This window comes from Pteropus alecto, unplaced genomic scaffold (assembly GCF_000325575.1).
Source record: "Pteropus alecto unplaced genomic scaffold, ASM32557v1 scaffold135, whole genome shotgun sequence".
In the NCBI taxonomy this organism is placed as follows: Eukaryota; Metazoa; Chordata; class Mammalia; order Chiroptera; family Pteropodidae; genus Pteropus; species Pteropus alecto.
Window position 1 is genome coordinate 5,395,920 of NW_006438076.1, and position 26,169 is coordinate 5,422,088.

The 26,169-nt window shown below is 44.0% G+C and overlaps 1 protein-coding gene across 4 annotated transcripts in view; it reads left to right on the forward strand.

Annotated features, from left to right (window-relative positions):
• LOC102892605 (protein HIRA) overlaps positions 1 to 26,169 on the forward strand; it is a 79,981-nt gene that overhangs the window by 22,341 nt on the left and 31,471 nt on the right. For all 4 annotated transcript variants that reach the window (XM_006915244.2, XM_025049193.1, XM_015592020.2 and 1 more), the window contains 10 exons: positions 5,223 to 5,318; positions 6,518 to 6,678; positions 8,969 to 9,136; positions 10,948 to 11,061; positions 13,039 to 13,109; positions 13,775 to 13,880; positions 15,936 to 16,151; positions 17,560 to 17,645; positions 21,905 to 22,102; positions 23,994 to 24,155. In XM_006915244.2, the coding sequence (XP_006915306.1) occupies positions 5,223 to 5,318; positions 6,518 to 6,678; positions 8,969 to 9,136; positions 10,948 to 11,061; positions 13,039 to 13,109; positions 13,775 to 13,880; positions 15,936 to 16,151; positions 17,560 to 17,645; positions 21,905 to 22,102; positions 23,994 to 24,155 (1,378 nt within the window). The remainder of the gene's footprint in view (positions 1 to 5,222; positions 5,319 to 6,517; positions 6,679 to 8,968; positions 9,137 to 10,947; positions 11,062 to 13,038; positions 13,110 to 13,774; positions 13,881 to 15,935; positions 16,152 to 17,559; positions 17,646 to 21,904; positions 22,103 to 23,993; positions 24,156 to 26,169) is intronic.

Below are 26,169 nucleotides of genomic sequence, written 5' to 3' on the forward strand. Positions count from 1 at the left end.
TGAGGTTCAGGCTGAGCCACAATCTTGACTTCTTTCCTGGTCCACCACTCCAGGGCTCTCCTTTACTAGGCAGGTAGATTTGGCCACCTTCAACTGGGGTACCTGCTACTTCTTATTCAGTGGTCCTGGTAGCAGATATGGGTGGAACCGTTTAAGAAGAAAAAATTTGAAAAAGCAGAAATAAATGAATAGAAAGCACTGGGTCTTTGAAAGCAAAGTTCGAAAAATATATGCTTGGCATATTTAATCAGGGAGTAGAAAAGAAAACCTAGATGAAATTAGAAGTGAAAGGTCTAGAAAACCATTTAACCAGAGGAAGAGTACAAAATGTAATGTCTACAGTATTAAACTAAATAAATAAAATATTAGAAGAAATGCAATTTTCTAGAAAATGTAAGTTTTCAAAATTGATACCATAAGGTTAGGAAAAACTGAACAAAATAGTAACCAATGAAGAAGTTGGAAACTACCTTCAGAAATGGTTCCTGATTCTAAATTATTTTTTGATGTATTGCTTTGAGCTTTTAAGAAAAATTATTCTGGAACATAGAAATATTTATTCTTTAAAGGAAGCTATAACACTGTTTCCAAACCTAATAAAAAGAATAATGAAACGAAAGCATAGACAAATATGAATAGAGAAGTCAGAAGCAGAATACTAACGAATTTGATATCATTTGAAAACAGTAATTCATTTTGACTAAATATGCTTTATAATGGAAGAATTTTGTGTAAAGGAAATCTATAATTTATAGATTAAGTTATAGCGAGTCATCTTAGGAATTCTGAAAAGAGTATTAGATAATTTAGCATCAGTTCCTATTAAAAATATTTTCTACAAAATGGCCATAGAAAGTTATTTCCTTAACATGGTAGAGTCCTTTGTCTTTTTCAAATCAATGGCAAATATTACAGTTCAAAGTTGAGTCTTGTTTTGTTGAGCAAAGACACGATGGGTGCCAACATTTATTTAATTTGTTACTTTGGAATTTCTGTAGTACAATTGAACAGAAATCAGAAGAAGGTAGACATACTGGAAAATAAAACAAAAATGAAATAATATGAGGATAGCATTGTTATATATTAAGAAAACCCAAAAGAATAAAGCTCTTAGAACTTATAAAGCATTGAAAAAACACTTATGACTAATAAAAATGAGTCATTGAATTGGCCACATATAAGAAAATTTTAAATTATTTATTTTTCACTAGTAATGGCCTATTAGAATATCTAATGGTAAAAGGAGAGCTCTTTTATAATAGGATCAAAAATTGTAAATACTGAGGAATAATCTTACCAAGAAATGTATGAGATCGCTAAGACTTAAACCACAAACCTTTCTTGAGAGATAAAAAAGGACCACTCCATAAATGGAAAAACTAAGGACATTTCTTCCCCAAAGTAATATTTACTTTTCATTTAACAAATATTGAGCACCTTACGTGTTTCAGGTGCTGGTCTACTCTCGGAGTTTACATTCTTATAAGAGACAGATAATAAACTAGTCATGTAAGAAACTAGAAGATAAGTGTCAGGGAGCAAAATGAGATGGGGTGCGATTTCACCCAGAGTTCTCAAGGAGGACCTCACTGAGAAGGTGACATCCAAGGGGAGACCAGATGGAGGTGAGGGACAACTGTGTGGTTCTTCCAAAGAGCTTTCCAGCAGAGGGAATAGCCCTAGAATGTAGATGTGTGCTTAATGGTTTTAGAGAAACACAAGCAAGAACTAGGGCAGAGGGAGTGAAAGGTGAAGGGATCAGAGATTATGGTTGGGGCTGTTCTCTGAGATGGGAAAGTTTAGCAGGGTTTTGAACAGAGGAGTAGAGAGGCCTATGACAGCTGTATGGAGTCCATATTTAAGGAGACTAAAGGGCAGTACTGGGGAGACCAATGAGAAGGCTGCTGACAATCTAGATAAGAGACATGGCAGTTTGGACCTGGGTAGTAATGTTGGAAGTCAGGAGAAGGTTAGGTGCAGATTTCCTGGTAAGTGGGATATGGGGTGTGAGATAAACAGAGGAATTAAGACAGACTGGGCTGTAGCCTGAATGATGGAAAAGATGCAGTTGCCATCACTGGAAATGGGAATTGTGTGAGTGGGACAGAAATGTTTGCTGGGGAAAATGTTTAGGAGTTGGGTTTTGGGCGTATGAAGTTTGCCCAGTGTAAGTGGACCTGCTGCATTGGCATCTCGATATGTGAGTCTTGAGTAAAGGGGAGAAGTGTAGTTGGAAACAGAGGCCAAGGATAGAGCCTGGGGTTTGGGGAGATGAAAGAACCAGCAAAAAAGGCTGAGATGGAGAGGCCAGTTAAGATAGTGGAGAGAGCCTTTGAAGGAGAAGGGAGTGAGCAGTGTATCACATGTTGCCTAAAACCAGGTAAGGACTGAGGATTGACCATTGGACTCGACAGCATGGAGGCCCCTGGAGGGCTTGGCAAGAGTAGTTCATGTTGATGTAGTTAGGTGAAAGCCTAATTGGAGGGTGCTTAAGAAAGACCAGGGGGTGGATAGAACTAGATTGAACTGGGCTGCGTTTTGTCAGGTACCTGTGAAGACGCAGGAGAAGGGCAGAGGGGATGGTGGACTCTAAGCCAGATACGGAGACAGACAGTGGAAGGCCTGTAGCATCAGCAGGTTATAGCACCTAAAAGAACCATAGGAGTTGAGAGTGAGCTGGAAGTACCAAGTTGATGGTAGGGGAGGGTTGGAATTGAGACCAGGGAGAGTCTCTGGACATGACCGTGGGAATGAGTGGTGGGAGCCAAGATCATTAAAAGAAGAGGAGAAATTTAAGGATCTAAGAGCCTTGGGTGTTAGAAAAATCATCCTCTTGGAATCACCAAGAATGATGATGGGAATGTTGTTGATAGGAACAATAATGACTGGAAACTTAAATCTTCAGATGCAGGGAGGGTCTTACGTTTGTGAAGATCTGCAATGAGAGAGAAAGGGGATGGTATAGTTTGAAGCAGAAGCTGCAAAACTGGGGTTTTGGGAAAAAATTATGTCACGTGTGGATTTACTGCAGAACTCAGCAGTGACTCAAAAGGGCATCTGGAAGGATAAGTAAGGTTATGAAAGAAATCATTCAAAGCTACAGTGTTTGTCACATCACAAGTTTCTGGGCAAAACTAATGATATTGAAGTAAGCTACAGTGTACCTAAGAGCTTGGTATATCGTGAGGGTGGCATTGCTTATCAATAGTGGAGAGAGAGAATTATTCTCCATTGGAATAGAGTAACCATTAGCAGTTTGTGACTGAGGGGAAAGTAATTTAGAGCTTCATTAAATATTGCATATACCAAAATAAATTCCAGATGTTAAAGAGAGAAACATTCTAAATAAAGCAGGAGAAAACAATTGAATATCAAACCTTTAGCAGAAGGAATATTTTTCAAGGTTAACAGGCAATAGATGTCACAAAGGAGAATAACAGACTACTAATAAATCTCCTACAATAGGAAGGTAAACTGATGGAATTTGCAGCTAATGCCTGTAGTATCAGTAGCCCATGGAAATTGCTATGAAAATCATGTCTCCTTTCTGGATTCCCAGCTGACCACTTCTCTGTTCTAGGACTTAGGTACCACAGTGAAATCTTGAGGTTTCTGTCTTCCTGGACTCTAAGCTCCTAGAAGAGGTCATCAGTCTTTGTATTTGTTAGACCCACTGCACAGGAGAGCCCCCGACAAAGATTGGAGTAGTCATTCAAGGATAAGACAACTTTAGAAAAACTAATGCAAAAAATCTTTCACTGCTAATCAAAGTAAAATTTAAAATATAACAATATACTTAATAGATTTAAAGGGAAAGATCATAATCCTCAAGCTAATATGGGAGTTTGGAAATGGACATTCTGTGTGTAGAAGTGTGAAGTTAGAGGTTTTTGAAAAGCCATCTACAGTGTTAAGAGACTCCACACTTAGGAACATGTTCAGGTCTCCTGCCCAGAATCCCATTTTGGGGTATCAGTCTCAAAAAAAAAAAAATACAATCTAGGATGTGGGGAGTGACATATACAGATGTGCTCATTAGCATGGAAAACTAGAACCCAGTTAAAGTTCTCTTTATTATGTCTGTTTATGGTAGCAAATGTTCTCAGTGACATAGAATACAGAACAATCAAAAGAAGCCCTGAAAATCACATAGGCTATTAGAATACTAAATGCAGCATACCAGTTCATATGCAGTGTGAAATGCAAAGTCCAGTCAATGTGGAAAAAATTCGTCAAGCTGTCACTAAAGAGTTTTTAAAAACTAGAAAAAAAGTACAATAGAAATTTTGAATATTTTACTTATGCCTCTTTTTAAAAATCCTATAAGGGAAGGACTAGATAGCTATTAACTTGCTGCTGTGTTTCTGATTCTTCATCTCGCCAGCCATTCTTCTCTACACTTAGCACTACATCAGGCAATGAGGTTAGAAAAATCACACCGCCACACCTCCATGGCAAGATGGGCATTGTCACCATCATGGTTGACCTTTATTGATGCCTTGGTGCGTGCCTGGCACCATTCTGTGGTAATTCTTCACACTAAATCCTCACAGTAACCCTCTGAGGATAGGTTGATTTTTTAATCTTCATTTTACAGTTGTGAAAACTGAGTCACAAAGAAATGAGCATGATTAATTGTGTTTGACGGCTATGCAGGAAAGGGGTGCTCCTGTCAGCATCTTGGAAGTGAGGTCCAACTTATGAAGAAAAGAATCTGAAGATGACTTTGCATTCATTCAGTTAGTCAGCAGCTGTTGAGCTCTGACTGTGTGCCAGGCATTCTGTGAAGTGCTAGACCCACAGTGCTCAAAGGGCTGTATGAGGAAGGCCCAGTTAGGGAGAAATAAGCTTAGCAGGGTTGAGGAGCGAGCCCCAGGCCATAGGCTCAGTAGGTGTCAGAGCTAGGGTTCTAATACGTGAGTGTAATGCCACAAGGCGCCAGTCTCTCAGCTGTTCCCTTAGTTGCTTGTCTGTAAAAGGAGTGGGGCGGGATCAGTTTGATGCTTCAAATTTTATGACCAGTTGAAAAACCTGAGTGGGGAAGTTTTTCAGATTGGCTTAAAAAAAAAAAGTCTAGTTATGATGGTCCCAGGTCAAGTATCCTCAGACATGACACCAGGGACTGCTGGCCCAGCTGGCAGACAGGGGTGGTGCTGAGTGTGCCCCCCTTACCAAATCTGCATGCCAGATAAGAGACTCACTGCCTGCCCTCTGTCTTCCAGATGTGATGGATGTAGCGTGGTCTCCCCATGACGCCTGGCTGGCCTCATGCAGCGTGGATAATACTGTCGTCATCTGGAATGCAGTCAAGTTCCCAGGTCTGAGCCTCTGACTGGGTGGCAGCAGAAATGGGCCGCTCATCCGTGGGGTGGGCTCCGTCTCCTTCAGCTGGTGGCAGGCTATGTCTCACAGTGGACAGGGATTCATGTGTCTTATCAGTAACTCAATTCTTTTTTCTTCATCAATTATATTTGTTTAAGTTTTTGAAAGAGGTTTATATTAAAGAAAAATAGTAACTGAGTGCTAACATAGATGTGCCACAGATTCTGAAGGTGGTATGTTGACAACTAGCATTGGAGACCACTCCCAGCTTGTGCTCAGCTCACCTGGTTGCCCCCACCTGTGCCGTACCTTCAGTGCACCCTGGTGCCCTCACACATGTGCCCTCAAGGGCAGCCCTCTCACTGCTGGGCTCTGGCTTCAGCTCACTTGCCATCTCCTCTGTGACGCCTTTGAGCAGATGTAAGCTGAAAAATCCAGCTTCATAAAAGATTAATTTTTCTTATTAATGTGTTTAAAGTCATGACAGATGGCATAACCTGGCATAGCACTGCAATTTATAACTAGTGAGATGCCGTCACGTTCCTGCTTGATATCTGGAATATGTTTTCCTCATGCACTAAAAAGCATGATCCATGGACTTGATCCAAGTCATTTTTTTCTAAGCCACCAGCATAAGTGGAGACGGACCCTCGGCCTGGCCACGGAGTAGCAGATTTGGAGGTTGGGGTGACGTTTAGATTACAGATCTCTAAGAGGTACTGTCTCACACACCTTTGTCCTCAGTGATGATTTAACAGAGGACTCACTCAGTGCAGTGCCCAGTCCCCTGAACTGCCAGGGAGGTTCACATCAAAAGTGCCAATGTCACAGCCCAGGTGGAGTGGGCTTCTGTCCAGAAGGAAAAACCATGTGCAAGACCACTGGCTATAGATAAGATAACGGGGCAGAATTTGGCTCCTTCCAGGGTACAAGCAGCCTCAACCCACAAGTGCTGTCTATCAATGAAGGGAAATCCCGGGTGTAGTCATTTCTTCAGGTTACTTTTGCCTTGGTGGTGACCAGGTTAGGGAGCTCTTCCGCTTGTGCCAGGAGTGGTGGCTGGCGAAGATGGACTCCTGAAATCCCTACTCTTGGCTAGCCATTCTGTAGCCCGTAGATTGTAGCCCATGTTTCCATGTAGAGTCATCATTTTCCCCTAGGTTACACCTTTCCACTCTCTTATTTTTCTTCACAGAAATTTTAGCTACTCTGAGAGGTCATTCTGGTTTGGTAAAGGGATTGACTTGGGACCCTGTTGGTAAATACATTGCCTCTCAAGCTGATGACCGGAGCCTGAAGGTGTGGAGGACTCTGGACTGGCAGTTGGAGACCAGCATCACCAAACCTTTTGACGAGGTATGGGGACAGCCCAGAGAGCTCGATGCAGCAGCCTTCCTCACTTCTGTGCATAGAGGAAGAACTGGCTGGGGTCTGGACCTTGTGGGTGAATGTAGAGTCCGGGGACCAGAGCAGACTGCTCAGAGTTCTCTAGGGTGAGCACTCTAGCCTGAAGAGTCAGTTGATGAAAATCTTACATCTATCAGATGCTATCAAACGTCCAACTTTGAAGTGAAAAGGATTTATAAGTTTTAAAGCTTAAGAGAACCTTAGGGATGCCCCCATAACATTGTGCCACATAGCTGGCTGCCATAGAGACGATGAACCTTTTTTTCACCATGTGACATTTATATTGCATTGCTATCTTGTATTTTTCCTGACTGTGCTGTGGCTTTGCTTACTGAATTCTGCTCTGCAGGATAGCTGACTTTTTTGGTTACAGTTAACCAGTACGGTTTGCAAAATATCTGGAGGTCAGACTGTAGTGGCTTGTACAGTATTTTACTATCTCTTTTTTTAGTTAAGTTCTCATTTTATATGGGATCAGAGCTTAAGCTCGCCATTGTTCATTAGACAGTTTTTAAGTGCCTACTACCTGTAAGGCATTACTGGGTACAGGAAATAAAAGTGGATGGAGATGGAGTTCTCTCCCTTGAATCTTAGAGCCTGGTGAGAAAGACAGACATTTGAGTTTGTTGTGAGCATGGTAATGGTGTTGCTCAGAGTGTGCAGAAACAGCCCAGGGCCTGGGGCATGTTCTCATCAGGGAAGGCTTCTCAGAGGAAAGGACACAAGCATAGTTTTGCAGGGAGAATAGATGTTGGCCCACTGGACAGGGCTAACTGTAGGTGAAAAGTGGAAATATGTATTCATTTCTCCCTAAACCAGCAACAGCTCCTGGATTGGGCGCATTAGTACCAGTATTTACCTTACTTAGTTCTACCCTCCTTGGCAACAGCCTTATACAAGGGAAATGGGCCTTCACACCTCCTGGAGCTCTTCAGGGCTCCAGCTGCAGGTGCAGCAGGTAGGGTCCTGGGAGTGGTTGTGGGAGATGGAGCAGGAGTTTTTGAAGTCCCGGTGGGAACTGACAGCACTCTTCAACCTCTGGTGTGGGCCTGTCCTGCCTGGGTCTGGCCTGGCAGAAGTTGAAGCAGGGGTGTCACTACCCCCTGCCTTGTCCTACCCTCCTCTGAAGCTGTAAGGCCAAGATCTTAACTCCTAAGTCTTTAGGGCTGCCCTGGACTGACCTTGAGCTTCAGGGGGCTGACTTTTGGAGGAGGAACTTTGCAGGAGGAATACTGAAGGGATGCTCTGCCCTAGCTCTCAGTCCAGGTCAGGGAACCTCTTCTCCTTTGCTTCACCAGGCTTGAGAGAGCAGGTGGTGGTTTGTGGTCACTGGCTGCATCACAGAGACAGGCTTCTGTGGGTCAACAAGGCTCTTTCTCCACTGCAGTGAGTGCTCCACAGACTTCATAGTCAGGTTAACAGGTGCTTGGCAGAAGAAAGGGGTCAGTGGTCAGAAATGGCCCATGCAGAGTTGACAGTTAAAAGAGATATCCGTCCTGCATATCCCTTCAGGGCCTACACTGCTGTGCTGTGCTCAGCTCCTATGGGATGTTGTAGCTCTCAATCTCATCTGAAAGAGCCTTTTTTATTGGATCATCTGCAGAGACTGGAGTTAGAGCTGTTGGTGTAGCCAGAAGCTTGGATACACGCTCCACCATCATACTTTATTTGTAAATCAGAGTTCAACTTTGTTCTTTTTATTTTTATTTTTTGGAATATAAAGCTCTTTTTAAAGTATAGCTGACATACAATATTTTGATGTACAACATAGTGATTTGACATTTATATACCTTACGAAGCGATCACCATGAGAAGCCTAGTAACTATCAGTCACTGTACAAAGTTATTGTGATATCGGCTGTATTCTCTATGTTGTACATTACATTTCTGTGACATATATAAGTTTGTACCTCTTAATCCCCTTCGCCTTTTTTGCCCATCCCCCCACTGTCCGCCCTCTGGCAACTGTCAGTTTGTTCTTTGTATCTATGAGTCTCCTTTGTTTTGTTTGTTCATTTGTCTAGTTTTTTTAGATTCTACATATAAGTGAGATCACACAATATTTGTCTTGCTTTGTCTGACTTATTTCACTTAGCATAATACCCTCTAAGTCTATCTATGTTGTCAAAAATGGCAAGATTTTATTTTCCCGTATGGCTGAGTCATCTTTATTCTTGAGGCCAGAGTTTTGGTCACAAGGTTGGCTTGAACTCCTTTCAAGCACAGATGTTTCTTTCAGTGTGGAGGGACGACCCATGTGTTACGGCTCAGCTGGTCACCTGATGGGCATTACCTGGTGTCTGCCCACGCCATGAACAACTCCGGCCCCACCGCCCAGATCATTGAACGGGAGGGCTGGAAGACCAACATGGACTTTGTTGGGCACCGAAAAGCCGTGACCGTTGTGGTGAGTGTTCTCAGCCTCTGGCCAGCTGACTGTGGGCCTGGCCCTGAGTAGTACCTTCAGGGCCTGGGCAGTGCCGTGCTCCCTAAGCCTGGGTCATGTGTGTGACTGAGGTAGTGGGCTCTGAGATCCAGCACATGTCACCTTCTTGTTTCATTTTAAATACTTATGTTTCAGTGTTTAAAAAAAACTAAATTTATAAAATAGAATTACATACTCATGTGTTTTATTGGCAAACTTTAACATGATGAACATCACCAATATCAGTCTTTGGTTAGGAACACTGTGGCTTTGCTCTATTTACACATTGGGGTCTGCTCATGGGTACTCAGGCATGGTGGTCCTCACAAGTGCCCCACTCACCCAGTTCTGGGGGACACAGTGCAGGTTGTGCGGCTGTCGAGCACATGTGCTTGTCCTGGGGCCCTAGCAGTGGCCAACTATAGCTACGAGGCTGTGCTAGGGATGGAGCACTTGCCTGAGTCTGGAGCTGCCTTTACGTGGCAGGGAGAAGAGTACCAGAAGATGTGGGTTGCTGTTTCTCAGTCTTGAGAGAGTATTGGCCACTCCTTTTATGCTTCTGAATGACTTAAATTGAAGAGTGTCTTTGGAGTGCCCAAGGCAAGCGGCATGTGAGAACCTGAATTTCCTCAGCACTGGGTAACCACAACAAAGTCAGTAGACTGATGGGCTGAGGCTGGTAAAAGTGAAGGATCTGGCCCCTGATCTCAGTTTTTTTATTCATCGAAATGGGCTCATCCTTCGCGTTGTTTAAATTGATAATAAATACTGTATACTGTGGTTTAAATTTATATAAATAAAATATTGCTTCTTTAATTTTTTTTGTATAGGAGTCCATGTAAGATTTTGTTTGAAATCAGGACCATTTTGCTAAAATGTTTGAAAGTCACTGCTCTGTAGTTAACAGTGCTTCCACATGACTCTCTCAAGTGATCCTAACAGCTACTATAAGAGTGGCCCTGTGAGATGGTGGTGCTGAGGCCTTGCAGCCAACCCAGTGGTTGTGGAGACTCAAGCCCAGGGTACATGCTTTTGATTCCATGTTCTCCAGTCTCTGTGCACCCTTGGCCATTCCTGTTTGCCCTCTGGGATTAGAACCCCTCTGGGCCACCTGACACCCTTCCTCCTCAGTTCTCCTGGCCTGGGATTTTCAACTCTGAGTCTAGAACTCCAATCCTTTTCAATCCAGGAAAGCAGCAGAGAGCTCAGCATGTGCTTCCAGCCTGTCCCGCAGTGAAGCTCAGGTTACACTGGGGTAGTCCCTGGGCTGACTTTAATCTGATGTCATTTTCCCTGTTCGTGAGATCATGCAGGACTGATAAGTCTCTACCAGACAGTTTTGACTGTGAGTAAGAAAATACAGTGAAAGGAAAGGGATACTAGAGTAGCCCTCCCTCAGGACCTTATCCCTAAAGCCCAGTCCTAGACCTGGACCTTCCCAGGTCAGGAGGGCTTCAGAGTGCCAATTGTAGCTCCCCTGCCGTCAACCTGGCCGTAGGCCCAGAATTGGAGAGTTGGTAGACCCAGTTTCAAATCTTCATCTCACCACTTACTCATTTGTTGACTCAGTGCAGGTTTGTGACCTCTGAGCCTCCATTTCATCCTCAGCAAAATGCTTCCTGGGTAGCTGTGAAGATGAAATTAAACTTGCTGAGTGCCTGGGGCTGGGAAGATAGGATGTCTGTATGGGGCTCCCACCAGTAGTCTAGGATTGTGGTATGTTTATAATCCTTGGCATGGGGTATATGCTTGATACTTGATCAATTATTTTAGCATTTGTTATTTGGCTTTAGAAATTCAACCCAAAAATCTTCAAAAAGAAGCAGAAGAATGGGAGTTCTGCAAAGCCCAGCTGCCCATACTGCTGCTGTGCTGTTGGCAGCAAGGACCGTTCTCTCTCTGTCTGGGTGAGCCCCCCATCATGAGCTTTGCTGCTCCTGCAGGGGAATAGGAGATGGGACTGGTGAAGGAGGCGGAGTCTGGAGGTCTGGAAGATGAGGGAACCCTGCTTTTGGTGTGCCTAGTGCTTCCACCCTGCACCTGGGGTCAGGTCCTCCCGTCACCCTGGAAGGAAGCACTGAAGCTTGGACTTGGGCCCAGCTAGGAGAGGCTGCACTGACTTCCAGCCAGAGCAGCTCTTGTGTCCAGTTCTTGTGTACCCTCGGTGGTCAGTGCCATAGTTGGCATGTTATGTTTGCTTCGTTTAAAAAAAAACCTGTATCGACATAGAGCCTACATAAAGTATATTCACTTGAAGCATACAACTCAATGCATTGTTGTACATGTTTACATGTGTAACCACTGTCCCGGAATGTTCCTTGTCCCTGCCCATTCAAGACCCCACCCTCAAACCCCCTAGCCAAGGCAGCTACTCTAATGATGTCTGTCACAATGAGTTTTGCCTGTCCTTAAACTTCCTATAAATGGATTCGTACAGTGCTTACTTTTTTGTGTCTTGCATTGCTTTCACTCAGCATAATGTTGAGATCAGTGTATGTTATTATGTTTGTTGTTTATTCCTTATTAATTTCCCCATAAACAGTGGATTTAAAATTGTAGGTTTGAAGGTTATCCTCTGGCTGCATTTATTATGGTCGTTTGTCACAGAGAAATCAACTGCTGTGTACATTGTGATTTTTTTCAGGCCCAGTATTCATGTACCATTTATTCCAGAACCTGAACCCTACTGCCATCATAGGCAGTTCCAGGAATGTTCTTCCTGGGCTCCTCTCAGCCTGGGGCTCCATTCATGGTGCTTTGACCAAAACATCACAAGGCCTAGATTGCTGAGGGGTCTATAAACACATTTTGGGTAGGAGGGGCAGGGCTGTTTTGTTTTGTTTTCTGGAAGTGGAAGTATGGTAGGGGCAAGATTATTCCCATGAATTCCAGGTAGCTCAGATTCTAGATCTTTCTTCACAACTGGATGGTCACAGCAACTCCTTCTCTGCAAGAGCAGTCCCAGCCTCCCAGAAGCTTCTGTGGCACCTAGTGGGAGCCCTGCAGAAGGGTATTCCCACCCAGCCGGATGCCCTGTGGCCCCAGGACCTGTCAGCAGGGAGGTCAGACACTAGTGTATGAGAGATGGATCTTGCTAACTGTGGGAATGTGGAGATAGTGCATGGCCCAACATTAGAGTGACTAGATAACGAATATGCACATGGTGAATGTTATGCAGTCATCAAAAACAGACGTTTAGAAGATACTTAATGACATGCTTGTTATTTATTAAATGAAAAAGCAGGCAGAACTATGTGCCTTAAAGAATGAGATAAAGCATAAGATAGACCAGAAGACAACTCATCAAAGTGTTAATAGTGGTTAGCTATGGGTGGGGATTAGGGCAATGTAAACTGTTTTTGTGTGTTTCCAGGCTATCTGCACACACTGTAGAATGAGCCTGTGTGACATATGTAGCCGCTTATACCTAGTCTTATGTAAATGTGTACCAGAATTTCTTAGGCCCAGAGAAGATGTGCCGGGTTCTCTCTGCATCTGTTTTCCTGTCCTAGGAGTTGCCTTTGCTGCCTCATCCCCTGCCCAGGCCTTGGCATGCCATCCCCTGTTCATTAGACCTTCTTTGCTCAGGTCATGGCCTTTCCAGAACCCCCTCCTCCATTATTGGTTGTCTGTATAAAGCCATCTCCCCTGCCAGACCACAATGAAACTTTCGGAGGGCCCACTCTAATTTGCTTATTTTTGGAAGGCTTTGGTTTCCACAATTTGGGATCTTGGTGGTTGCTGTTTGAATAGAGTTAAATATGCCCTGAGTGTCAGCAAAATTCCGATCCAAGTCTTCTAGGACTGGTAGTGTTAACTGAGCTAAGTGGACAAAAAGTGGTTTTCATTTATTTCATTAACCTTTGCTGCTTCTTTCCTTCTAGCTCACGTGTCTGAAAAGGCCTTTGGTTGTCATCCATGAGCTGTTTGACAAATCTATCATGGATATTTCTTGGTAAGATGGATTCTTATAACGATGCACAGGCTAGGAAAAAGAGGCTACATGTTGGAAAATGAGGTCCCTTGATGTGATTAGGGTCAGGTAGCCAGGGACCCTATGAGGTGTCGCCACTGGAGCAGACCCCCAGGGTGCTGTTTGCACTTGATTCAGGAAAGGGCAGCTTGGTCCTGCTGTTGGGAGAATGTCTGCTGCTGTGCTCCTTGCTCCATTGGGATTTGCTCCTGCAAAATGCTTCTCAGACAAACTGATATTTAGGGAAAGGAGAGAGCTATGATCTTGGTTCCACTTCACTCTCTGTCATTTCACGAACCAGGTAAGCATAGGTGTGGAGACACATTCTGCCTCTCAGTGACCTCATCTAGATGTATACTTCTTTACATGAAAAAAAAAATGGTTTCAAAAATAAGATAAATAAAAATGAAATTCTTAAAAAACATATGGTAAGAGATACTTTGTACATGTGCTTAGAACTAAAGGGTGCTGGAACCTTTTGGGACACAGTTGTCTCCCCCATCCCTACCCCTTCCAGGCCACAGAAAAGAACCAGGAGTTCTAGGCCTCTACCTAGAGCCTTGCCCTGCCATCCTCCTGGGTCCACTGAGGCATGGGTGAGGACTGTAGGCACTTGCTCTCAGGCTGCTGATGACCATCTCTTTCAGGACTCTGAATGGGCTAGGCATTCTGGTGTGCTCCATGGATGGATCTGTGGCATTCCTAGATTTCTCTCAGGATGAGCTTGGAGACCCCCTGAGCGAGGAGGAGAAGGTAGGAGACAACATATTGCCGGCCAGTGGCCCATGTGCTGTGTGCTTATGCTCTGGAGCTACAGAAATGGCCATGATACCTCTGAGAGGTCGTCCCTTCAATTGGACCCTCTTCTTGTGACATTTACAGACACATTGTTTCTTAATGTATTATTGGGTATTTGTCTTTTGTAGATTGTAATCCTTGTTTTCTTTACAAAATAGATTAATTTAAGAATGAATCTCTGTTCATGTCAGAAATCAGTTCTGGAATTAATAATAAAACAACTTTGGGCATCTTCTGAGCTGATAATTAGCCACACATTAGGAGGTTTCACTCTGGGAGAGAGCAGGAGTACTCCCAAGGGTCCCTGCTTACATCACTTTCCCCTTTGTCTTGTACTGATGGTTGCCACGGAGTAGCAACTTAATAGTAACATTGGTTGTTTCTCAGCACATACTGTATACCAGACTCTGGGCTGTGTGTTTGCATATATTATTTCAATTACACAAAACCTTTCATGGCAGGGCTTACCTATTTCACCAATGGGGTAACTAAGCCTTGGAAAATAGTATGGCCTTTTGCCAAGATCATGTATGACCTTTAAGAACAAGAACAGAAGCCTGGCCCAGGCCTGCTGCCTTTGGGCCAGACCTCTATGTTTTGCCCAGGACAGTATGGCCCATGTTCCCTTCCTCAAGAGCTTCGGGAAAGGCTCTGCTTTACCTACCACAGACTTAGGACCAGTGTTTCTACAAATGGGCCTTTGCCAGCACTTAGCGGAATGTGTTCATTTGTCTGAAAAGAGCCCTGTGAAAGCTCAGAACAGGTGGGCAGCTCACCTCTTAGTGATTCGATTGTTGGTAGAGGCTCCCTCTTAAGCTACTGTGTGGACCTCTCACTATGATATAAACCCCTTGGGGTTAGGGGTCTGCTTTCTTGATAGCACCTAGAGCAGGGCCTGGCACCCTAGCAGTTTCTTGTAATGAAAGGATGAATGTCTCAGTGGCCTTAGGTCTTCTTTCCACCTTGTCATTGTCATCAGGTTACCTGACATCACTGTGTATTCCACTCCCCCTTGAAGAGCCACAGTGGGAGCCTATGTAATAACCTGTCTAGCTTACCATTTCCCGGATGACAGGCAGGACCCCATGTTCAAGGATCACTAGGTAGACATCAGCCAAACTCTGAATTCTACCTCGAGATTTCAGGGGAGAGGGGCCAAGAGCCAAGGCGGCAGGGGAGGGAAGTTTCTGGCCACATACAGGCTCTGCAGGAGCGGGTCCCAAAGTGCTGCCTCCCCTCTCAGCATCCTTTATTTGAGGCAGATATCCTACTGACTTCCATGTTGGTCATAGCACATCCTTATGTGAATCTGTTCCTCGTCACAGCAGTCATTCCAGTGTGCTGGAGACACCATCCCTTCCCTCTTGGGGTCCTGTCTGGTGTGTTGTGGCATGAGACTAATGAGACCTGGGAGAATGGAGGGAGGCTCTACTCACAAGGATCACAACATGTTGGGAGACAGTGGGGGCAGAGAGGGATTTCCCCAGGTCTGCTATGCCAGGCCTTCTCTTGTTCTCAGACACTGTTAGCAGCCCCATGGTGATCTCCAAACATATGCTGATGGCTGTAGACAAGATCTGCAGACACTGGTTTCAGTATCTGATTCTCAAAGAGTGTTTGGGGTCTTTAGAGTGATCTAGAGCCTTATGTTAGCAGTTTGAGTGTCTTAACTTCAGTTCAGCAAACGTTTTCCATTTGTTCTGCATCAGAAATGGAGTAGGTATTTTCTTGTTGATTATTCATTCACTTTCATCCCTAGCTATAGGTACACTGGAGGCTATAAACATCTAGGGAAGGTACAAGACTGCTCCAGAGTCATCTAATCAGCTTACAGGCAGAATAGGGTGGGAAACAATGGAGAGCTAGAATCCGGTGCTCTGGGTCCCCTGCCCAGGGCCCTTTCTGCTTTCAGAGCCAGGAGAACCAACCCACAGCTCACCCACTGGTGGGCAGTATTTACCACCTGTCTGTTCATAGCTGGTTTATTACACTTTTCTCTGCTTCCTCTAGAGCCGCATTCACCAGTCCACTTACGGCAAGAGCTTGGCTATCATGACTGAGGCTCAGCTCTCCACAGCTGTCATCGAGAACCCTGAGATGCTCAAGTACCAGCGAAGGCAGCAACAGCAACAGCTAGACCAGAAGAGTGCCACTGCCAGAGAGACAGGATCGGCAGCCTCAGTTGCTGGTGTCGTCAATGGAGAGAGTCTGGAAGACATCAGGAAGGTGAGGGCTTGGCCAGATTTCACTGAGAACATGAGCACAGGAGAACAGGCAATCTGGACAGGGCACAGGCATGAGTAGTGTGGAGATGGGTGTGTGCTAGGCCTAGTACAGGACCCAAGGGTAAGCCAGCTTGGGCCCACTTGGCCCATTACTCTCAGCTGCATGAGGTAATAATGGAGCCTAAGGCACCTTTATCAAAGACTTTTGTGCCCCCACGGTGCTCTAGAAGAGGTCATCTCTTATGGGAACTTGGCCTTTCTTGGAAATTCTATATACAACAGGTCCTCGAATAATGTCGTTTGGTTCAACGTGTTTTGTTACAACATTGATGAGAAAAAAAATACCGATTCCTGGCTGGGGTCACTGTGTAGACTCCGCACTTCCTCCTCATATCTGAATGGGTTTTTTCTGACTACTCTGGTTTCCTCCTGGATCCCAAAGATGCCCATGTTAGGTTTCCTGTCTGGGTGAGTGGGTTCCCACCTTATACTGTGAGCTTCCGGAAAGGCTCTGGCCACCTGTGACCCTGAACTGGGATAAGTGGGTTAGGAAATAATCATCTTATTTGTTTTTATTAATCTGTTTAAAATGTATGTATAGCTCACATTTATTTCAATGTTTAATATTCGAAGCATTTTGGGTCTTTATTTAGAAGTTTGGTGGTGTTTTTGTGACCAGAAATATGCCGTTGGCACTTAACTTTTATTTATACCAATTAGCCTATGGTAAATTTGGTTTCCTTATATGTTGTTTCCCTTAAAGTTGCAGTTTCCAAGAACCTATCAGTGACATTAAGTGAGGACTTATTGTACTGAGACCATTGGGTTTCAGGCACTACTCTTAGCAGACATCTGTGGGCTCCCCCTTCTTCTTCTGGAAGTTATGTCTCACTTGTGGGTAGGAGGTGGAGATGGGGTAGGAAAGGGCAGGAAATGTTGTGATTACCCAGGGAGCTTAAACCATCTCCAGGAGTTTGATGAATCTCCCAAGGAGACTCAGACATAATGTGTAACTAGGAACCCTTGGTTATGAGCCTTTTGTGGAGGAGAGTTTGCAAACTACAGCGTAGAGACAAGGGTGTAGGCTGAAGGGTACAGGTATCATCCATTAGTTCCCTTGTTGAGCCCCATGGTTGCTCACTGCCTTGGGAACCTGGCCAGGCCTGCAGTGCTGGTGGTAGAGGAAGGTGCCAGAACTGGTTCAGCTGGGAGCTTTCAGTCCTTTCTGATTACTGTGCAGGAAGTGGAGCACGCATCCTGATAAAACCATTTGTTCTTTGATTAGGTGGCTTAGTTTAGTTTGACCAGAAAGCCTGTTAGAAGGGGAAGTTAGAATACATTTCCTTTTTTTATGTTTGGAGGTAGTTGGCAGGAACTTTTCCATTCATTTGTGTCACTTACTTTGCCAGAATCTTCTGAAGAAACAAGTTGAGACTCGGACAGCAGACGGTCGGAGAAGAATTACACCTCTCTGCATAGCACAGCTGGACACTGGGTACTCGTTCATTCACCGAGCTCTCTGTGGCCTTATCTGGGAGGTCTTTCTCTTGCCTTTTGGCAGTTAGCATTTTCATTATCAGGGTCTTCACAGCCTCTTGGGCTGATTGGACCCATAGACTCTGGAAGTGAGGGAGTTGAGCCCAGCTTCCCACCAACCTCAGAGCTCAGTGCTACCCACAGAGCCCTTATGCACACTTGATTTGTTCCTCTTTTTAACCCTTTTGTAGCCTTTTTCTGGTTGTGAAAGGAACATGTATACATCTTGCTGAAAATAGTAGAAGCCCAAAGGAAGACATATACATTACCCATAATCTAGCCTCTCAGATATAATCACTGTTAACATTCTGGTATCTGTATCTCCAGTCTTTTTTTCCCACTTGTTCCTGTATCTTGACCTTGCATTCATTTTAATAAATAGTCCTCTGAAGCTTTGGCTTGCTGATTGTCCAGGTTCCCAGCCTGTGAATGTACCATGATTTACTTAACCAGCCCCTTAACTGTGGCCTTGTAGTTTGTGACCAATGTTTTATGATTGTAAATGAATCTCTGAGCATGCCTGTTGACTGTTTTCTCAGGCTACTTCCTAGAAGTAGAATTTCTGGATGGAGAGTGGGGCGCTGAGGCATATTTCCCTGAGGGGGCAGAGAGGAGGGAAATGGACTGAGTCACCATTTGCTGTTGTCTCACTGTCTATAGTCAAGCTTGCTTTTGTGTGGGTCATTCTCCTCAAAACAATGTATATTTAGTCAAAGGATGATAAGGCCCTGTGTGAATGAAATAAATCCACGCTGTTGAAGTGATTCATTCACTCTGGGTTTTACATTCGTTCAGCCAGTCTGTTCAGGTACCACACACAGTAGTCCTCTGCACTTTGCAATTGCTCATCCGTGAGCTGTTTCAAACCTCCCTAGAAGTCTGAAGAAACCTTCATTCATGATATGCTGATTAACCTCTTCTTGTTAGGTGTTCAGATGCTAAGGCCCTGGAGGGCAGAGACCTGAAGAACCAGTTTCCTGACTTTTCCCAGAGATTGATTTTCCTTTGATCAGTCATTTTTCCCACTGTGAACCTATAGGGGGTAATGCCACCTGCCTACCTTTTATTAAGACCAAGTGAGATCAAGTATGTGACTGTGCTTTGAACACTGCTGGGGTTGTGGGAGTAGAGTTGTAGAGGTGCTGGAAGTGGTGATGGTGGCACTTTTGTGCTGTAGATCCCTCCAGGCTTCACCTGATAAAGAGGCAGGTAGTAGATGGCTTCCTGCCTGGACTCGATCCAGCTTTTTGCCATAGGGCATATATTTCTGGCACTAGAACTTGATTCTTTTGGTCTTAAAGGCTTTTTTGCTCACCTCATACAGCCATGTTAAAACAAGTAGCAATGGAATAGGTGATTATTAGCTTAGCTAATCAAGAAAGCAAAGAAAAAGCACAAATATTTAAAGTAGAAATAAGTGGGAAATAATCATAGATAAAGAATAAATCAAAAGGGTGAAAGACGGCTTTGCTGAACTCTACAAATAAAATTGAAAGTGGATGATTTTTGAGGAAAATAAAATTACCCAAATGAAGAAAATCCATACAGATGAATTATTATAGAAGAAATAGAGGACATTGTCACAGTTAATTTGCCAAAACCTATCAGACTAAAAAGCTTCATGACGAAATTCTAACAGACTTTTAAGGAATAGGTCATTCTAATACTATTGAAAATATTCTAGTGTGTAGAAAAGGAAGGAAAGCTTACAAAACCTTTTTTTTTAAACACAAGATTTACATCAAAACGTGACAGAGGTAGAACATAATAAATTCCTGACCACTCTCATTTCCAAATGTCAGTGCAGAATCCTAAATAAAATAGTAACAAGCAATCATGCAATGTGTTAAAATGCATATGATCAGGTAAAGTTTATTTCAGAAAAGCAAGGTGGTTCCAATTTTTGGAAACTTAGTTTACTTCTACATGTCAATAGATCAAAAAAAAATTATATGATCATCTCATCTGTATAGATACTTGAAAGGCATTTTTATTCAACATCATTCTGATTTAAAGCATATTTAAGTGGGAATAGATAGGTGCTTAACTTGATAAACTATCTTATTTCAAATTACATTAAAAAACTAAATAAATGTCTACTCTTGTCACTATAATTTGACATTATTCTAGGGTCCCTAGCTCATAAAGTTAGTCTAGAGAAAGAATAAACTGGAAAAGAGGTGGTAAAATGTATTATTATTTAAAGAAAATATGATCTAAAAGAGAATGAACTGGAAAAACTGTCATAGACAATAAAAGAAGACAATAAAGTGACTGGATACAAGCAACGTAATGAGATCAAATAGCACCAACTACTTTTAGAAGATTATAAAGGAAGAAATCACTTTTACAAAAGCAATACCTAGAATGTAACAAGAAATGTAGATCTTTATGAAGAAAAGAATTTTAATCCTATGAGAGACCTAAAAGGAAATTCAAAGAAATTACAGGAAGTACATACCATTTACTAGCTAGGATGATGCAACATCATGGAGATGACAGATCTCTCTCAACCTGTAAATGTAACATGAGCCAATACAAATAACTACAGGAGTTTTCAGAATCAAACAAGCTGATTCTGAAGTTTTATGGAAAAATAAATAGAAATAGTTGAAATATTTCTGAAAAAGAAGATTCATCAGGGAAGACTAGCCCCACTATAAATTAAAACTTATAAGCTATAAGAATTAAAACAGTGAGGTACTCACACATGAATAGAACATTGGAATACAATTGAAAATCCAAAAATAGGCTAAATATGGGAATTTTAAAGGTAATATTTTAAATCCTTGACGAATCATTACCTAATAATGTGACAGTCAATAAGTGACAGTCAAGACTATTTGATACTCTAGAAACTAAATTGGAGCCCTACGTCACAACTTAAAATTCTTAACAGTTCAGAGGTTTTTCAGAGAACAATCTGAACAGCTCAGAGATTTTTTTTTTAATTTTAACTTTTTTGTTTAAAGTCTTAAAATATTCTATAGAAGAATATTTTCATAATCTCAGAGGTTAAGAAGTCTTTTCTACAAATGACACAAAATTTAGACCATATAAAAATAACAATTTTTTGTGTCTGTGAAGAAATTACATAATAAAGAGTCAAAAGACAACATCCTGGGGAAAATATTTCCTGCTCATATAAGAAATTCTTTTAATATGTAAATAGTCTTTAAATCAATAATAAAGACCAATAACCAAATAGAACAGCAGATGAAGGATATGAATAAATAGTTAATAAAAAAAGGAAATCAGATATTTATGAAAAAATTTCAAGCTTACATCAGAAAACTACAAATTAAAAATGTAAGACCAATTTTCATCTATCAGATTGTCAAATAACATGAAATTTGGTAAAATTGGTAACGTGTGATGTAATAGACTCATACACAGGTTGTAATTTAAACCTCTAAGGTGGGCAATTTAGAACTATTTATCAAAAATCATCAATGAGTATTTCATTTGCTTCTGCAATTCCACTTCTACGAATTTATCCCAGGTAATATGTGCATTTACCCATGTAATATCCCATGTAACAGGTTTAATGACAGTTATAATAATGGGGAGCTATTATGTGTTCCAAGTGTTTGCTACACTAACAACTTTAGTCCTGACAGCGATCTCATGGGGAAGGTCCTATCTCTTTGTTTTGCAGATAGGAACCTGCAGCACAGTGGTTGAAGCACCCAAGGTCTCAGAGCTTGTGCGTGGCCGAGGAGTGAGACCTGTCTGGTTTGGGGCCCCTGGGCCCTCAACCTTAACACTGCAGTCTCTTGCCTCCTGTTGCATCAGTGTCTGTGACTGAAAAGGCTGGTTGTTCCTCAATAGAGGCTGGTTAGGTAAATGATGGTACATCCATACAGCCCTTAATGAAAGGGAGATCTACTCTGTGCTGCATTTCATTAGGTCTGAGACACATATTTATACATTTTAACACCTTTAAGATCAGGGTGCATCTTATAACCAGTGGCATCTGACAATTATATTTGGTAACAATTTTTTCTTAGTGGTACATAAAGTAGCAGTTTACCTTAGATTCAATTAAACATGGTATATGAAGTGATTTTAGATTTCTTTTTACTTTTCTGTAAGTTTGTAAATTTTCTTCCATGAAAATACATTACCTTTGGACCCAGAGAAGTGTTACTTAGAATGTATAAAGCACTTGATGTGGTATCTGATTTCTGCAGCTGACTTTGTTCTTCTTGACAACAGGGACTTCTCCACGGCATTCTTTAACAGCATCCCACTCTCAGGCTCCCTGGCAGGCACCATGCTCTCCTCCCATAGCAGTCCACAGCTACTGCCCCTGGACTCCAGTACCCACAACTCCTTTGGCGTCTTGAAACCTTCCACAGAGCCCGTGGGAGCTGCCGGCCCCAGGCCTGCGGGTGATTCTGTCAGTAAGGACAGGTGAGTAGGCACCAAGACTTGCTTCTGTCCCTGGGAAGTTCAGGTTTGCACGTAGTTCCAGGGACACTTCATGGCCTCTTCAATAAAAAAAGAAAAGAGAAGTTGGGTTGCAGAAGAGGGTTTGCTTAGAAGGGAGGCCTTGTTCAAGAGAGTCTCTGTTGCACAGGGCTGTGAGGACATGTCCTGGAGGAAGATGCAGCCCAGGGATTGGGCTGCTAAGGGTGGGAACCAGCCAGGGACACATCACCTGCCTCAGGGTCAGCCCCACCTTCTAGCAGGTCTACACTGGAGGTGGCTTAGGCTTCCACTGTACTGTTAGGAGCATCGCCACACCGGTCATCTCAGGCAGGGTGCTCATGTGCTGGGGCACAGACTCCCCTCACACTCTCAGAATTAATTGCTCAGGGAGCCCATGTCTTCCCCTACTATTAACTAAAAATCGACTTAGAAGTTAGAACCAGCGGAGCATGAAGAAGAGCCAGGAGCCATTTACTCAGCAAACACTTGCCCAGCACATGTTCTGGGGGCCCAGAAGTCCGAAGGGGTTGATTGGTGGGTTCTTGTCCCATTGGTGGAGAAAAAGGCAGACATAGGGTTGCAGGGATGGCTCCTGGAGTCCCCTGGGTAGAAATGGCTAGCCATTCAAGGGGGATTGATGGACAGATCTCGGGAAGTCTACTCAGAGGGTGCCCTACTCAGGGCCCATATAGGCCAACCAGGGGAAGGGGGTAGGGACAGCAGCAAAAGCAGAACCCCAAGCCCCTGAGGAGTGGCAGTAAAGTGGGGAGAAAGCTGGGCTTCTGTGCTGAGCCAAGTACCCTGGGCTTCTCCCTAGAGGAGAGACACAGAAGGTTCTGAACTTGCACTTTAGATCATTCCAGCAGGCATTGATGCCCATATGTAGCTGCCACCCCAGCACACACAGCTGTTATTGTTAGAGTGATTCTCCTTGATGGGGACCGGGTCGCATGTTATTGCAGTATCTTACTTCTGGGCTCTGGTGTCATGACTATAAAGGCATGCACCAAGCATCAGGTGTCACACGTCTGATGGAAGTGTGATAGTGGATGGGAAGAGGAGGAGATAGAGCAGCTAGACCAGTTAGGAAGCAAAGCATCCAGGGAGGAAGGATGTCTGGGGAAGGACAAGAAGCTCCAGATCTGTGAAATGTTTCAACAATTGGCCCTGCCATGTCCCTGGAGAGGAGGAGAGGGTTATCCAGGTTGCCTGCCAGGAGTCTGGTGTGGGGTCCATGCAGGTGGATGTGGTCAGTAGAAGGCTTAGTGGCTTCAGGACCCAGTGTGTGGGATGCACTTGGACACTGGGGAAGCTGTTAGGCTTGTTCCTGGGCTCTCCTTTCTCTGTGCAGTAGAAGGCAAGGGCTATGGGATGAGCACTTGAGGTAGGGTGTAAAGAATTCTTGGAGGAGAGTGTCACAGTGAGGTGGGAGGGGCCACCTGAGTGCGAGGATGAAGAACAGAAATGGTGGCTTCAAGACCCCAGGTGAGACTCTTTTTGTCAGACCCACTGTTGAAGTGGGAAAAGCTGGTGGTTGGAGTGGTTTGGGGTGCTATATTTAAGCTGTAGAAATAGGGCCATATGGTGAGAAAAAAGGATTGTAAGAACCACTTTCTAGGCCCCATGCTACCCCTGGAAGTTCTTAGAATATGAGTGCAATTTGCTTGTGACCTTCTTAGCCAAACTTTAAGAATCTTAACACACGAAAAAATATTAAAGAAATAGGAATAGTAGATTATATCCTGAAATTATTTTTATAGAAGTTCGATATTTGTGCCTCTTTCACTTGGCTCCAAGTAATGCAAATCCCAGACTCCCAAATCCTCGATGGGTTGTCCTTGACATGCTTTGCCATTTTCTTCCCCAACCCCAGCGTGAACGCTACCTCGACTCCTGCTGCATCATCCCCCTCTGTGTTAACAACCCCGTCCAAGATCGAACCCATGAAAGCGTTTGACTCCCGGTTCACGGAGCGGTCCAAAGCCACACCAGGTGCTCCTACCTTGACCAGTGTGACTCCAACAGCTGTAGAAAGGTAGGTGATAGTGTGTGGGGCTCAGAGAGACTGGGAAGGATGAAGTCTCAGGCCAGCAGTGCAGCATCTACTGTCCCACTGATCAGCTTGCCCTCCCTGGGGGAGCAGACTCTAGTCTCTCTGAACTGGGAGCTCCTGGCTCCAAGGAGAAAGGAGCCGCTGATTCAAGTGGGAAAGTGACTAGAAAGAGCCATGGGAGAGGACAAAGCAGGCACAAGGACAACAAAGGCAACAGCATGATGGCTGGTCAGTGTGGAAGATGCGTTGAGAATAATGTTGTTTGATTGGAGCCCAGAGTTTTCCCAGAAAAGGAACAGGAGATTGGTTGGAGAGATGGAAGGCTCTGATACTGTTGCACCATGGCTGAATTCTTGCAGGCCCTCTGCTACTTGTCCATTCTCTGCACCTCCTTTAGCACACAGTGGCCAAGTCATGTGGGATGTAGTTCTTTATATCTTAGAGTTGCAGGAGTCCTCCCAAGGTGGCCAGAGGTAGTGTATTATTAGTCTCTGCCACTGGCGCTAAGCTTCTCTGCCTCCTGGGGGAGTGTGCCACAGAATGGAGCTCACTGCACAGCCCAGGGAGGTGGGGGCTGGGAGAGTCAGAGGTGGATTGGGCCACCTTCCTCCACAGGGGCCTGTGGCTTAACTGTTGTCCTCAGTGTTGCATCCCACCTTGAGGTGATTAGTGCTCAGCAGCCCTGGGCAGACACACCCTACCTAGCCTGTGCCACCATCAGCCAAATGTAGGGACGTTGGTCACAGACTTTTGCAATAGCCATACAGCTAAGCAGGTGGCCAGTGAAGGGAGCATTTGTGTTGAGACCTCTCCTAGCAGTAGATGGTGTCTTGGCACTAAAGCCGAAGTATGCCGTCTCCAAGGTTTCACTAATGATCTTGAAACTACTTGTCTGATTAGGATTTGTTCTCCTTAGAGAACAGGCCTTGGAAACTAGCACAGGAGGACTGTCCCTTCAAGTCAACTGCTGCATCTATGACTTTGGTGTGGGACCTTGTATTCTACTCTATAGTGTGATCATGCTTGTTTCAGTATACAGATATTCCGAGTGATCTCTTTAGCAGTTTCTGTGTCCAGCAAAAGGGAAGATCTGAAAGCCTTCCTTCTGCTAAACACTTTGAAATGCTGGATGAACTGTAACACACATCCTTAAAACACATGAGTAGTTCACAAGAAAATAAGGGAAGTCTCCAGGAGCCCAAATCTGAGAGTGAACAAATCACCCAGAGCAATGGGCCGATCCGCACTATGCATTGGGTTGGGTAGGCTGACATGATGACTAAAGACCTTGAGTTATAATGGCTACACGGATTGAACAGAGGGCCTTGGGCCTGAGCCATGTAGGGCAGCGGTCCCTGCCCTTTTTGGCACCAGAGACCAGTGCTTCAATGCTTGATCTGAGGTGGAGCTGAGGCAGTGATGCTAGTGCTGGAGAGTGGCTGCAAATACAAATGAAGCTTCACTTGCTCGCCCGCCACTCACCTCCTACTGTGCGGCCTGGTTCCTAACAGGCCACAGACTGGTACCATTCCGCAGCCCATTGGTTGGGGACCCCTGATGTAGGAGGTTGAAACTAAGACATTAGCGTTAAGCCAAACTGCTTGAAAAGTACACCTCCAGTAAAAGGGGGAACTAGAAAAAACCTGACTGGCAGCATGAGACCATGGCTAACAGTCCTTTCCTGAGACTATTAGCCACAGGCCTGCCCTCTTGTGGATTGGGGATCAGTTTAAGACAGCCTCTGTCCTGTAGAAATCAAGCCATGAAATGAACACAAAAGGAAATTCTGGTCTAATTAACATCCAGAGAGATTTGACAAAGTAAATGCAAAGCAGCTTGCCAGGGACATTTCCCTGACTCCAGAGGCTACAGCTTTCTCACTGAGAAGCACTGCCTGGGATGGATTCAATCCAAAGTAACAAAACATGTGAAGAAATAGTAGGTTATATACAAGTGTCAGGAGACATTAGGAACAGGAGGTTTAGACCTCTATAAA